At 37.6% G+C, this 16,273-nt stretch overlaps 1 protein-coding gene across 1 annotated transcript in view; it reads left to right on the top strand.

Annotated features, from left to right (window-relative positions):
* Positions 1-16,273, top strand: part of AK5 (adenylate kinase 5) — an 82,095-nt gene that overhangs the window by 12,942 nt on the left and 52,880 nt on the right. The window contains exon 6 of the mRNA XM_062497338.1: positions 6,798-6,989. Within this exon, the coding sequence (XP_062353322.1) occupies positions 6,798-6,989 (192 nt within the window). The remainder of the gene's footprint in view (positions 1-6,797; positions 6,990-16,273) is intronic.

The following is a 16,273-nucleotide window of genomic DNA, read 5'->3' as shown; positions in this document are numbered from 1 at the left end:
AGGATGTTAAATATCTTCTTCCTGCAATGCTGCAATAAAATGCCTCTAACTGCTGTATTGAACTCCAATGGCTTGTGAAGAAATTGTAGTGTGACTTTCTGTGTAATCTCTCACATGGTTTTTATCCTTCCCAGGAGAAACAATTAACTGCATTTTACAGTCAATTTCATTTACTGCTTTGGTGTGTTTTTTCCCACCACTTTCAGTCATTCATGTGTAACTTTCCTTCTTTGTTAGTATCAATAGAGTAAGTACAGATGTAGTTTGCTTTAAAAATATTAACTGTAATTTTTTAATAGTGAAATAAATGTAGAACAGGTATTAGAATAAATGGATGTTCATTAATAAATCTAATTTAATTTCTTGATAAAAGAGGAAAAGTCTTTTTTGTAGAAATTATTTTTAAAAAATATTTTTGTCTTATATGGCCCGGGTGATAAAATTATATTTGAGAAAAATTTTAATTTAAATAATAAACAGAGGCAATAAATTTTATCTGATTCTTTGTTTAAAATGCTCTTAGGAATATTCATAAATGCACGATACCTCCAATGAATAACTACTCATCTTGGCTGTAATTTGAGTTAATTTTTAACTCTCAGATATATTCCTTATGAAAATTATTATGAGAATAATAATAAAAAAGTGATAAATTAGAACTAAGCGTGTAGGTGGTGCAATATAGGATGGTGAGAAATGCCTGGGTACTTTCAGAGGCTGAGGACAGCAGTGCTGCTCCTGCAGGGCTGATACTTAGACCCCCAAGCAGAAGCAATGCCTGCAGTGCCTTCCAGGTCTGACACAGGTGTCTGTGGCCAGCTGCCCGAGGGTCTGACTGCCAAGCTCCAGCTCTGCAAAGAGCTTCTCACAGAAAACCTGTCATCCCTGGCCAAGACTGTGGCTTCCACAACAACCAGGGAGGTGAAAGCAACCTTGTTGTGAAGCTTCTTAAGGGGAAGACCTGTTTTTTGTTCTGATAAAGACTTTTTTTTTTCTGTATCATGGCAAATGTGTCTTCTTTATTTCCTATTCCCCTAAACTTCTATCTCCCTTGTCCCTGCTCTCCCCTTCACGGATCCAGGCACAGTCCCCTACTGAATATGTACCCAGAGATCTGTGTGAGGAGTGGGAGGACTACCACATGAGCACTCTGCTTCGCTGCAGTTCCTTTTGCCTTTCCCTGTGAATTTTGCACTGCTCTCTTTAAGCCAAGTCTGACTGGAAGGCCTGTGGAATGATCTTACCATTATCCTCTTCTCCCCTGGAGGCTGGAGCAGTCTCCAGAGAACGACAAGCAGTGGTTCAATTTTGTGCTGGGTAAGCAACCCTAGGTCTCAGGTTTCCAGATTTTCTGGGCAAGGCTCTTCTCTGCTAGTCAGAGTAGGGCAAAGGAGAGCTCATCCACTGTTGGTCCTCAGGACAGGACTTGATGTTCTGAATTCAGAGTGGATGGAGGTGCCTGCTGAGCAGTTCTGAAGCAGAGGTCTGCTCACTCCTTTCTTCGTATCATTAGCATTATCAGTGTTAACAGATAGGGATTTTTATTAGTTAGCTGCCTGACACAGGTGAAAAGCTGAATCACTTGTTCCCAAAGACACCAATCTGCCTAATTACACACTCTAGGCAATTTGCTGGAAACTTATTTTCTGGGCAGTGTTGTGAATATGGCTCAAAGGAATCTACCAGAAAAAGACTCTATCAGCAGGATTCATTCTTTGACAACATGATTCATGATTTTGCATTTCTAAACCAAGAAAAAACTATGCAAACAATCTAATAACCCAGCAAAGATGGAACTATAAAAAGCAAAGAAGTAATTACAAGGGAGAGCACACATACAGAGGACATAAACCAGCTTGCTAGTAACCTTTACCAACAAGAATAAAATGCACTGTTACATTAATGGAAATTGTTCATGAGCTGTCCGTTTTCTCAGGAGTATCTAGTAGAACATACCAGGAATTAAGAAACAGAGCATTTTCATCTTTTGCCTAATGAGGAAAAATGAGAGAGTGTAATCAACTAATTTCTAGCAAACAACCACACTATTCTCACTAACAAGAGGAGATGTAGAAAATATCCCCAGAGAAAAGAGAGCTTCTTTCCACTAACACTGCTTAATGTCAATAACACCATCAACTTGCATAGAATTCCTCTCAATGTACTCCTGGCTCCAGTTTAGGAAGAAGATTCAGACCCGAAGAGAGTAGGATTTACTTACTAGTAAATATTATTCTAAAAAATGAGAGGATGTACCCACCAGTTTTATTCTGAGTTGATGCCATATGCTCTTCATCTCATTTAAAATGAATAACCAGAAACCTGTCTGTTCCCCACAGGCAAAGATTCTCCCTTCAGCTGAGTTCCAGTGAGTAACTAGTCAAATTCCCTCCCCTGAGCCCCACAGTCCTGCCTCACATGCATTGCTGGACATGAATAAAACCCTCTGCCTTGAGCACAGGATGTGTGTGCTGGGGGAAATCAGCATGAAGGAATTCAGCTCTTCTGTCTGTGTTGGTTCTGTACAACTTTTCTATGAGCTGAGTCTCAGAACAAAACTTATTCCCTAGCCATAAAATTCAACAACACTTAGTTGTGAGTTTACAACAAGGGTTTCTTTTCAAGTGAGTCATAAAACCCCTTTTCCTTTGTTAGAAAAAAAAGCAATTTATACTCGTATTTATGTAGGAGAATAGATAGTTTCTAGGGAAGTAATCCCAGTTGTCCATATATTCCCACTACCCTGTTACACTGCAGCCAGAAGTATTTTTAAGCATGTCTTGCAAGTAGGTACACTTGAGGTAAGTGGAAGCAAAGTGGTTCATGAAAACAGGAGTGAAATATCAATAGTATTTAAGGGTGTGTCCTGAAGGTTGTAAATGCATGTAGGAGAAATAATATTATTAAATGCTATTAGGTCTGTATGTCCATGCATACAGGAGAGATGTTACCCTTTTATGCACCTTGTGTTTCTTAAATGGTTTTCAACTACTTTCTGATGATAAAGATGCATATTCTGCAGGTAAAAGTTGAATTCATAGAGGTATCATATAATCAGATTCTGTTTTGGATTCCTACCTCAAATAAGCTTGAATTACGTTTTTTTTTACTCTTCAAAAAAATCTTCCAGACAATATTTCATTTGAAACTAGATTTCTTGAACTGAGAATTTTAAACATTGTTTTCATTGACATTTTATTTCTGTGAGTGAAGTATATTTCAGATTAGAAAACCCACAGTGTCAGAAAAAAAGGTAGTCTTAGTACCTGTGATTGATTTGTATTATTGCTGTTGTAAAAAAATTGAGAGCAACAACAGTACTCAGATTCTGGAGAGACCTTTCCATTTTAAAAAGCAAAAGGAGATAATTAAACCTAATTAATGAATTGTCCAAGTCATACCTTGTTATTATCTTCATTTTACAATTAGAAAAAATATAAAGAAATTAAGCCCAGGGTGCATTTTCCCATTTTCTTAAACAGAAGTGACTTCTGCAGCCAGTGCAGTCTGTGGGAATTAAAAGCAGACGAGAACTTGCACACCTGATGGAATCATGGTGGCATTTGGAGCCTTCCCTTCCTCTGGGGCTGCACTTAGCCAGCTACACTTTCTTTAGAGAACTGAGATTGGTTGTGGTAGGCTGCACTCTCATATTTGTGTGAGAGAGGAGGAGACCCTCTTCCTTCAGGGCTGATAATTTCATGAGTGGTCTGTTTATTCCCTTTGAGATTTGATGCTGTATGTGAAATCTTGTGGTGCCCAAATGCTCCAGCCCTGCACTTGAGGAGGTCTGGTATGACTTCACAGCCTGAGTAGGTGCCATCCCGATGTGCTGAGCATTGAAAGTGAGGCCAGCTATGGCCTGGAACATCTGAAGATTTCTTACCATCTTTCTGCCACTATTATTAGGATACACAGAAATGGAAGTACTAAATAAAATTACTCACTTGTATAAGCTCCTTTTGTCCTCCAATTTACTAGATCCCTGATTGCCAGTTGTAATTTCTGAGTCCCTGTGTAATGTATGTTAGGAAGCTTCAATCAGCTGGATATCCACACAGGGACTTGAGATGCCTCTGTGCTCAGTCTGCTGCAAGGTACATCAGCCATTCCCTTTCATCAGTGTTCCATGACTAACAGCCTTTGAAATCTGTAGCATTTTCTTTCAGAATCTATCTGTGTCATAATTTGGGTTTTTAGTACTGTATGCTTTTTGAATTCCCAAATTCCTCATTATTCTTCTATTACTAGTGAAGCAACCTTAATTTCACTGAGTTACTTTTAATAATGTCCATACTGCATGAAAGTCTAACACAGAAACTTACTTTCACAGTATTTCATGTGAATAATTATGTGCCTTTAAAACCAATTACGTGCTAATGAAATTGACTTTCATAATTAATTAATCCTGTGAACAGACAGAATTACTCTGTTTACAATAGTCTGAAACGGGAAGGGAAAGTTACTCTGGTTTTGTTGATGTTGAGGTACATGTGATAGAGGTAGGAGAGAGCTTCTCTCCCTCTGGAAGTTATTTTTAAAAAACAGGTTATAAGGTTAATTGTTTCAAAATCTAATAGATACTCATAAATAATTACCAGAACTATTATCTTTGTAGTTTGTGTGTTCATGTCTCCAGTCATCTACAATGTGTGTTAAAAATAATTTGATTTTCTTTCAAATCCTATTTAATTTTCTGTAATGATAAAGAGGCCACCATCTTTCTTGCTAGTGCTGCTTTTCAGAGTGTCCTTTACTGTTTGAATATGGCTCTGCTTTTTCACCACTTTCTGCTTCCTCATATCCATATCCTACTCTGTCAGCAACCTCTTTGGAAAGGCTAATGACCACCACCTCAAGGCTGGAGAAATTGTATTGGTTTCTTTTGACTTCCTAGGAACCTTTTTTTACTCACACTGACAGTAAAGAAGGCCAGATTGTACTTCATGCTGTATTCTCTCAAATGGAGGAAACCCATCTTAGATGGGATTTTTTTTTTTAAACTTAATTATTTATTTTCCAGATTGTCCACTTGGGAAGTTTTGACTATTCAGTCTAGAAATATGGTTGGCTTTATGCAATTCAGCATCCTTGGGTAGAGACAGAGAGAGAGTATTCAGAAGCTTAACTGGTTTGTTCTGGCCCTCAATAACAGTATATTATAGCAACTATATAATTAGCATAAAGATAAAAATCAGTTATTATTTACACTGTAGTAGTTAGAATACATGTAGATGTTTTAGTGATACGGGTGTGTACTCAAATTTGACTTTCAAATTTACATTGCATCAAACTGAACAAAGACAAAATTATTCTGTAGAGAGAAAAAATAATGAGAAAAATGTCTGTTTAACATTCTTAAGCATCCACCGTTGTTTGCACTGTAACTAGATTATGTCATTTCTAGAATAGGAAGCCACTGTTTTTACTAATATTAGTTAAAACTGAAGTATGAACTTTTTTGTTCGGGTAAGTAAAGATAGCAGAAATGACTTTGTGCTCGTATGTGAGAACAAATAAATCCTTCCTAATCTGTAATCCAATAAAAACTTGAACTGTTTGTTTTCATTTTAAATGCTCCTTACAGAGGATTCTAATATGTTTTAAAAGACAACACTAAGCTAGTGAAAACTTTACGGAGAGGTAGATTTCTTTGCAGCAACCAGATGGAGGAAAGAACAAAATCAGATGTTATGAATAAAGGTAATATACATTTGTAGCCACATTTTAAAAATCTTGCAAATTGAGGTGTCTGAGTGATTTTAGGGTGAGAGGAAACAGTCTCAGGTTGCACCAGGGAAGGCTTAGATTGAATATTAGGAAAAATTGCTTTATGGAAAGGATTTTCAAGCTTTGGAACAGGGAAATGGTTAAGTCACCATACCTGGAAGTATTTAACAGATGTGTGGAGAGTCTATGGCTTCTGTTTTTTTCACCACAGGTACTAAGTAGTAGTGACCTCCAAAGATTGCCTGTGAACATTTAGCCATATTCCTAAGAAAGTGGGTCTATCACTGCTCTCCCCACATCAAGCACCATAGATATCTCTTCTTTAAATGTTTGATTGCATCTTATAAAGAAGATTTAACTGGGAAAGAGCTAGAGTTCAACAATTTTTCTTTGTCTCATTGCTATAAGGCTTTACTTCCTGAACCACAGTGCAGGGATGTGTGTGACACGTACCAGTGCTCACCACACAGACCAAAAAGGATAGGGGAAATCAAAACCCTTTCACCTGCCCTACCCAACCTCCTGAAAAGTGCACTGAAGCTTTAGAGAGATTTCGAGAAATAGAGAAAGTGTTATAAGAAACCATGGCTCTTGAAATAGGTTGGTTTCCACCTGGTCTTAACCATCAGTCAACCTCAAAGTGGCTGCTGGATTTTAAACACCACCTTACTTGAAGAGTTTCCAGATGGAAACCATCTAACCATTTCATGCAGAGTACGAGACATCTATATTTTGCTCTTTAAAAAAAAAAAATAGGTAGAGGAGCCTTCTGGTAATGAAAATTATGAACATAGCCTAGAGGTTTTTGCTGTGAAATAAAATTTTTTCATTGAACTTTTTCCTTACATATCAGGCGAAATAAGTTGACTAACCTCCAAATAAGATAAACAAGCCCCTCCTTAAGCCTACAAACTTCCTGTAAAAAAACAACAGAAAATTAATGACTACGTCAAGTTCCAACTTATGCAAATGTAACATACCCGAGCCTCACATAAGAATGGAATTGCTGAGTCCTGTAGTGCTGGATAATCAACTTAAACAGACTTTTTCAATTGCTCTTTCCACAGATCTGTACCCCAGATTTGGTGGTGTTTCTGGCATGTTCCAGTCAGAGGCTGAAAGAAAGGCTACTGAAGCGTGCAGAGCAGCAAGGGAGACCTGATGATAACCTGAAAGCCACCCAAAGAAGACTAATGAATTTCAAGCAGAATGCAGTCCCACTGGTTAAATATTTCCAGGAAAAAGGGCTGATTATCACAGTAAGTCCTTCAGTGTATATCTCTGAAACCTTAATTGTTGTGGCTGTACTTGGCTTCCTGTACTTTTGCTTTAAGACAGGCTGGATGAGTCTAATTCTATTTTAGGTTAATAGCATGGCTACTTAAGTGTTTAATGAAGACAATGAATTCAATGAGCAGTTGACAACAGTTGAGTCATTGGCATGTTCGAAGTTACAGACTGTGTCTGGTTGTAATTAACACACAGAACTTGGTACCACATATGGTATGAGAGCACAGATGGCCTGTTTCTTTTCTTTTGATACCCTAAGTAGTTCATATTGATATGTGCTCCTCACAGCAAGTGTGACTGATTTTGTGTGCTGTTCAGACTCAAGACAGGTTAAAGCATCCTTAATTGCAAAATCATCCATTGATACTAGTAGCCTTAATGATATAATTCAGCATCTTCCTGAATTTCAAAATGAAAATCCCAGGAAATTATAACATTAGCTTCTCCAGAGAGTATGTGTTCCCATGTAGGATTTTGATTAACTCTGTTTTCAAGGATGAGAGGACTAGGATTCTTCCAAGTTTTTCTTTATTGTTGAGGAAGTGTGTATTTTGTGATGCTCCTATTGGCTTTACAAGTGCTCCTCTGGTATGCATATTTAGCTCTTCAGGAAATATGTGGCTTTGTGCATAAAGTAAGTGGGCATCTGGATAGAATTGCATTTCTGTGATGGGACCTGTACAACAGATTTTGTTCTTATGGAGTTTTCTTTACTTTTTAACTCTGTTTCGTGAGAGTCCCGAAGATAATTTAAATTGCAGCGTTCACCTTAGATATTCTCTTTTCTTTTTGAAGAAAGAAGATGTTTATAATGGGTATGGAAGTGACAACATAGCATATGAAGATTAAATTACTCTACTACAGCCCAAAGGAAACAGCATATACAGAAAATATTGCACTTATTCATGCTATTTCCCTAGAGAAGGAGGAAGAAAGAAATAGTATAGCATTCATCCTGCTGCTAATGATGCCAAACCTGGAGGACACTGAAATACTATGCAGATGAGAGCAGTGTAAGCGCTAGAACAGCATAAAATAGAATTACAGTTGCCTAATTCCCAGTGGAGTGAATCCTTGAGGCAAGGTCAGACAAGGTCAACATTGACTAGAAGGAAATAAAAATATTTCTATTTTTCTTAAATCCCTACCTGCAACTTGTCACTGTTATTCAAAGCTATAAATCTCAAGACACTTCTAGCCAGCATCACAATTCTAGTCAGGGGAGAGAAGCAGAACCATTTTGTCTTAGGGACTGTTATAATTTTAGAATCACAACTCGTATTTTATACAGCTACTTAATAAATATGCTTTATATATATATATATATATATAAATTATAATTATAATCTACTGTTAGAGAATTTTATGAGCAAGAAATAAAAATCTAAATTTCCAAAGAAGATTCATTTTCATGCTCCAACAGTTATTCCACACTGCTTCTAACATACTTTGGTTAACAGAATTAAGACCCACATTCTTCATCTCAGCCCTTATAGGTTCCTTAGGTGTAAATCTTTCCCTTGTCTTTTTTTTTCACATGATCTGTGATAATTTACTACAGTACCCAGGTTGTACTTGTTTGATGCTCTGTATGCCTTATGTTCTCAGTCATGGTGTACCTGCTCTCATAGTCTGATCCTGGTTTTTGTTTTTAAGGAAGTAATTGAGGCCCCCACCTGTGGTACTTCTAAGAAATAGGGAAATACAACTCTGCCCTTTCTGAAAAGCTCCCTCTTTGGAATAATGATATGTTAAGTTCATTATAATTAACAGAATTAAATATGTGATATTTTCATGAACATACAGTCTGTGTTTAAAATTCATTTTAGCAATCTGTCAGTAGACTAACAAATCAGAACCTAACTCAAATTTAAATTCAGAAGGTATCAAGACTATAATAACACAATATTGGACAGGGATTATGTAAATAGATGCATATGCTGACATTTACTGTTTCAGGAACTTTTAACAAATATTGAAACATTATGTATTGTTTACCTAGACAATAGCTGCACACAAATTATCTGGTGATGGTGGGGAGATATTAGTTAGATTAAGTTATAAGAAGGAGAACATGTAGGTGCATAGGTGACTTCAAGTACTCTAATGTTTAGCAGAGAACTTCAGTTCTGGACACAGATTTTCAAATCTCCAGTTTATGTGGACTGTTATCCTCTATAGATAATGTTGTAGTTCTTGGAGAGGAGATCATTTGGTTTCAAACCCAGTTTTGGTCAACAGTTATTAAAGCCACCCTCAGAGAGCTTAGCTGTTCTTTGTAGGACATATCCCTTGGTCTAGACAGAAAAAAGTTTACAGAGCTCATTGCCATAGCAGGAGAAGTTTCTCTTACTGGAGGCAGGATTTGGTCCAGTCTGCTTCATTGAGAGTGATTCTACATAATCTTAGAGCTGCAGTGTCAACCTTGTTGCGTTAATAAGTCTGTGTGCATTTATGGGGAAAAAATAAAAGACTGGCTGTAGTGAGACAAAAACACTAAACATTAAAAGAAGACTCTGGTCCTCATTGAAACAGCCAGAACAAGACAGCATCCTGTGGCATCTATGAAATGCAGATTTCTCTGATATCTTCATTGTTCCACTTGTCCTTTTAGGGAATTTACCATGCTTATGAAAACATTAAAATGACATTCAGATTAGTCAGAGAAGTAAAGAGAACCCAGAAAAAGTAGCTGAAGCTGGAAATGGATTTTGAGCACAAATTTAGAAGTTAAACAGTTGCGGGTAAGGGAAGTAGCTGTCTGCCCTCATAATCATCAAACAAGCCTAATGGCTGTCAACTGTCACACAAAAATTCCCCATGGAACTGTGTTACATAAATTTTTTCTCTTGTTTTACTTAAAAAAGGAGTTTTGCTATAGAACTTTCACATTGACATGAACTTTAGATAAAAGCTGTGACTTACCAAAATGCTGCTGAAAACATCAGTTATAGTTTATTTCTAAAGTTTCTCTCATCATACAGCTGCCCAACTTGAGGTGCTGGCTTGGGCTTTTTATTTGTTTGCTGCTGAATGCTGATTCCCAAAGACTTGCACTTACTCGTTCTTCCTTTAATTTTGGGCCTGTCCCCAGAGAAACATGGCTCCTGCAGTCCTTTAAGCAGCTCCCAAGGTCTTTTCAAATCTCACTGATAGCAAACTATTATGAAAGGCTTCATAGGAACTCTCACCATGCATTCCAGGTCCTAATGGCAGCCTCTGCCAGGCATACCTCCCAAACCAGAATCCAGCTCAGAGAATCTTTTCCTCAGGGGAGGAAGATGCATCTGGTTTGGCAGAACACAGGACCAGTAGGTGACTTTGTTTTCTTGGTGCCGATATTTGCGCGCATCCGTGCAGTGTTTGCATTAAACAATCGTTAAAAAGAAAATTTTAAAAATCCCACTCCTCCTTCCCTGAAGTGATGCTAGGAATAGGGACTGTTAGCCACCACCTCCCCCATGTGCTCTCACCTCCCTGCTGCAGGCTCAGAATCTCATTTATGTGCCATCTGATGCCTGGATCTTGCATCCTCGGCTGCAAAGTGATACAGACTTGGCAGGAATGGTTTCCTTTAAATGTAGCCTCAATGGCATCTGAGGTACCTTTCTCCCCACAGGTCAGAGATGGGGATTTGAATCTGCTTTGTTTTCTAGAGGGTACTGGGCTGAGGTTTCCTATTAATTGGCCCAATGCCACCAAAATATTTTCAGATGCCTCTCAGTAGTTTTAAAAATACAGCAGCTGTAAGCACAGTCTTTCAGGAACATTTTCAATGTGTTTTTAACCTGACTGCTACATAGGATCTTCAGAGCACTTCTGGCTTCTTAGGCATGACCAAGTGGGCATGCAAAGAGGAACCCAGATAGTCTGAGGCATGTGGAGCAAACTTTCAATGTTTTAGGACCTTTTCAAATCAAACAACGAATGTAAGCAGCTGTTTGTGGGAATCTTGAGACCAGAGGTTTTGTTTGAGACTCAGGAGTCTTCTCTGTTTTACTGTATGGTAAATCTTTATCTCATTCCATGTATATCATTATATAATATTTTTTAAATTTCTGTAGAGGGAAAATTAGAGGTGGGATGGGAAATAATGACTATCACATTTTCATTTTCTGGTGATTCAAAGCAGTGAAAGGTAAGTTGAAGCCTAAAACAAGTAACTGGAGCTTTGCAGTCATGGAAAGCTGTTACTGAAAATTAAGGTTTTCTGTGTCTCTCCTATATTTGATAGCCCTTTTGCAGAAAAACAGGGCTATGAGCAAGAACCTGGAAGTATTTCCTGTAAAACTGCTGAACTAGAGAAAGTTTATGCATGTTCTAATCACTGCTAGGATTTACACTGCATCTCAACACTATATATGTGTTACTGTTTTGTGAGATTTTGAAGAACACACTAGGAAGGTCCATAAATGAATTTTATCTGGAAATGAGTGTAAACAAACTGTTTGTAAATATATGCACATTTTATATGGGAACGATAGATGAGTAATTTGTGTGTATATAGAAGCATGTGCACCATAAACACTTCTAAGATTCAAAATATTTTCAGTCTCCCATTTTATGCTTTATGTCAACAAGTATATCAGAAATACCCATGTCTGCCAGAGAATGACCAAGGATGGAAACTTGCCATCTGTGTACATAGAAGCATGCAGAGAAATCTTGAGGGTAGAAATTCTTTGCTGAGGTGAATAGTATCAGTGCAACACTGTGTTCTTTTCTAATTTTGGAAGTATGATAATTTAAATACATACCAGCTTTTTGAAAGCTGCCCTGTCTTTTGTACACCCAGTGGCTTGAATGAAGCAGATGACTTTATAAAAAAAGAAATAAACTTTGACCAGTCCAGCTATAGGCAGTGATGAGTGCATGGCCCAAGCTGATTTAGGAACTCTAGAAAGAGAGCAGGAATGCTGGTTTTGACAGCCATACTATCCCAGATTTTATCCATTTTTGGTACTGTGAAAGCTGATACATGTTTAAAATTAACAGACCATTTTTTTACAGATCTGAAACTAAAACTGAGATAAGTAATTAAGCCAAGTTATCATGAAGAGGAATGAACTGTAGGAGATGTTTAAAATAACATATCCTAAATATTCTTCAAGTTATTTTAAACAGTTCATCTTAAGGTAATTAAGCTGTGTCCTCTGGGTGACTAGCAGCTTGTAATTTCATTCTTGTAGTTAAAGTGATGCTTAAAGAAGATTAATTTTTCTTATTTGGATGAGATATATTAAGAAACTAGATTGGAAAAAAATATCTCTTCCCTGGGAAGACCTTTTGTATTGAATCAAGAATATTTATTATCCATAAGCAAATTTTCCCATCCTGAACCACAGCTGATTTTGTGAACATCCAACTGAAGAATCAAAGCTGCATTTCAGCCCTGCATTGCCTTAAACAACAAAAAAACAATTTCTTACCCAAAGTTCCATTAGTGATTTCCAGCTCTAATTGCCACCAGTGGATCTTCCCACCAGTGAAAAGTTCACAGTTGGTGACTTCCTGATTTTATGGCAAAACCACTTTGCTGTTATCTGGTGGAGAAAATTTGCATATTAACTCATGGAAGTTGCTACTTCAGTAGAATCAAGATGGTCTTTCAGCTCTCACACTCACAGTCCTATTAAAATGTTAGTACATCTGACAGCTTCTGCTCTATAGTCCCAGTGTTTAACATCCTTGTTTTCTGAATCTATCATTGTTTACAGCATCTAAGTTGCTATCATTAGCTGTTGTTAGCTATTTCTATTTCCTTATGCAAGTGGCAACTGAAGGTTTTTTCTGCAATATTATTCTCAGCTTTGATTCAAAGGACAAAATGAGACTTAGTGAACTGGCCTCTAGTAATCCAATCTAGAACCATTCTGGGATTATTTGAGCATTTGCACCTGTTCCTTCTTTTCTGTAGATGTACCCTGAAAGAGAGGAGAGACCTAAAATGTTCCACTTTCTTATTTTGCAATGTGTCATAAAGATACATTTACTGAGATTTGTGAACGCTCAGGTATTGTAATGATGGAAGCCATTTAAGTGTCAAAACTGTCAGCAGAGTCTGATGCTCTTAACATTATGGGCTCCTGGCATTTTTCTCCGGTATTGTGGAGTCTTATTTAGGCTTAACAGGGTTAGATGCAGCTACAATGTTAGTGGAGAACTGAGAAAGACGAAAAGTTACTCATCCATTGTCTGACTCAGGGTACACATTGCACTAGAGAACTACAGCTTTTCCCCTTGGGCATTTTCCCCATTGCAGAGTATCCTTTTGAGCATTTCTGATAGCTGTTTGGAGGACTTTTTATTTTTTGCTAATGCAGCTAAAGAGCAGTTAGGAAAACATCAGTATTGTGTCAACTCAGCACTTCACTGAAGTAATACATCCTTGCTCCTTACCTTCACTGATACTTATACATCAGATAACCACTAATATGGCTATTTTGTGTTATAAGTGTAGTACATCCTTTACTGTTAGCACAAACATCTTTGCACAGCATTGCTTTTTACCATGTAGACATAAACTAAAATTCCTGGCAGAGACTGTCTTGTGAATCCTGTGTGGTTCTGTCTTTGCTGTAACTATATATGCTTCTGTATCCTTTGGTTCAGTGATCATCTTCCCTACTTCCAGGGTTAACATTTGTATCTTTCCCTCTTACACAGTACTGCAGTTTGTTTCATTAATGGCCAGTGAATACAACTATCTGTTCACTTTGTTGTCACCATATCACATTCTGCAATTCAGTAATCTACTTGAAACAGAAAAAGAAGCCTCACACTACACAACTATAACATTGAAGACAAAATTATTGTCATTTTCTGTGAAGAAAGAACTGTTCTATCCATTCCCAACTGTTCATCACTTTTTGTGCCAACAGACAGTCATACCAGTCACAGTAAAAGAAGTAAAGAACAAAATGTGGCATCTTTTCACTGCAACTTGCTACAACCAGTTATTTATATCTAGGATTGTTCATACATATGCTACCCCTTGATCTGTTATGTTAAAAATAAAATTGCTAAAACTACATTGTTTTTAGGCAAGTCTTAATGTTTTTTCATTATGTACTCCACTGAATTTCTCCTCCAGTCTTTAAGCAGAATGTCAAATTGAAGCTCCACATTCACATTTTCAATACAAGTACTTCAAAATTCTCTGCTCTGTACAGCATGCCAGGTCTTGTCTTTTCTTGTATTATACCATCCACTGTATTTTGGTAACACTATAGTTTTTCTAATGCCAAGGTCATCTCCCTCTCTTACCACTGCAAGATGTCAATTAGGCAATTTGAAAATATACTTCCCTAGTTTCCTACCGTGTCCTGCCTTCTGGGCTTTTTTTGGTCTGCTTAACTGAAAAGAACAGACTTCTCTGTAAATGCAGAGTCCTTACTAAAAGGGAACCTACAATGTGGGCAATACAGCTCTTAGTCAAGTTGCTTATTAAATTTATTGGTCCCTAAGACATTGGAAAAAAATATCCAGCAATCCTCTTTGTGTCTGCACCTTACTGTAAGAATTTCATCATATAGAGCCTACATAATACAGATTCACATAACCCCAAGGCAGGTAATTTCTGTTTCTTTTGCAAGAACATTCTCTCTGCTCTCTGTCAGGCTCTGTATGTCACCCCAGTCTGCTGTAATGGCCATTAAAGGTTTTGTGGGTACTTTAGCTTTCATCTCTGATGTTGTTCATGGGGTGCAAGACACAAATGAGCTCACTTCAAGTACTGTGAGCAGAGGGTTTTCTTCATTTATGCATGTCATGTTCCCTCATATCTCTTGATCTTTACAAAGAGGGTCAGGAGCCATGTGAATTCTGAAATGAGTTTGGTTTTAAGGACTATTCATTATATCCTTGAACTACAGCCAGGAGACCACTCCTCAGAAAAATCACTAAATTAAGTATGGTGAGTGTAATAGAAAATAAGTTAAACAAATTTGGGTATTCTCTCACAGGTTAGGTCAGCACATGGCAACAGAAACCATGTCAGTGTTTCTTGGAAAGTTGCCTCTGCTGAAACCCTGAGCTTAACAACCACTCATCTTAGTGGGAACTTTAGAAAGAATTTATTTCATAGCTTCTCGTTAAGGCTGCACAACAGTTTGTTATAACCCCAATCTGATAACATACCTTGGAAATATTAATTATTCTTTAGGGTTAAAGGTTACAGTTTGTTCTATTTACATTGAGAAAAGTTCAAACAAAACTGCAAGATTCCCTTTTCCCCCATGAATTGTACAAGCATGGGGACCTTTGCGATTTTTTTTTTAAATGCCTTGGAAAAAGATTTGCTAGAAGATAACTGGTATTTGACATATGAAACAAGGCCCAAATCTAACCTTTTTTGAGTCCATGATTCGGCTTGAGGATGAAAAAGGACAAATAAAAAAGTCTCAAGCAGGAATAGAAGCTCGTGAGAATTTCTTCGCTGGAGTACGGATGAGAATAAGCACGTAGAGAGCTCACCCTTCTCCAATGACTATTTCTGCATTTACAGAAGTCGTACGGGTCCGAGAGGAGGGCTACTGGCAATGGGAACCTACTGGCAATGAAACCCAGGGAAGTACCAAGGGTCTCATTACACAAGGCAGAAGAGTGTTGAGCTACATTGGCTGATGTGCAGCAGGTGCTTGCAGAGCCAGCTGCTACTGGGCTCTCTGCAGACTCCTGATTCCCAGCTGCAGGGAGGAGGAGGAGGCCAGCAACCTCCTAAGATCCACTGAAGGGGTTTTAAAGAAACGGGGGCTATTCAGTGTAAAAGGGTCTACAAGATCTTCTGTTTTATTAAGTATTTGTATTTAGTCAGCTCCCCATCTCCCTTGACATAATTTTAATAGAGAGTAAGCTTTACAAATAATTAGGATCTGCCTCCAGATTATTTTTCTTCTTTTTTCAGTAGAGACTACTCTCAAAACTAAGAGAATCAAATAAAAGATTATAGTTCTCTGGAAGTTTGGACACTGACTTCTGAAAGTTTCTGGCAACTGGAACACTATAGTACATACGAAAGGAAATTTTGTTTCCTCGGTAGCAATAATGGCTGTATGAAATGCAGTGATTGTTTGAACTAAAGTTTTAGAAGACTAATTTTAAGAACTAGCATATCTGAACCGTCTTGAAGACTCTGCAAATATTGTTGTTGGCTCTACAAATTGTCCCAAGTCCACTTTTAGATGGAATGAGTATTAATGCTTCCTGCTTAACATTTATCATGCCTATTGGAGAAGAAGGTGACCCTTAGGGT

Source organism: Cinclus cinclus, chromosome 8 (genome assembly GCF_963662255.1).
Source record: "Cinclus cinclus chromosome 8, bCinCin1.1, whole genome shotgun sequence".
Classification (NCBI taxonomy): domain Eukaryota; kingdom Metazoa; phylum Chordata; class Aves; order Passeriformes; family Cinclidae; genus Cinclus; species Cinclus cinclus.
The sequence above is the reverse complement of the archived record's forward strand: the minus strand, read 5'-3'. Positions and strand labels throughout refer to the sequence as shown.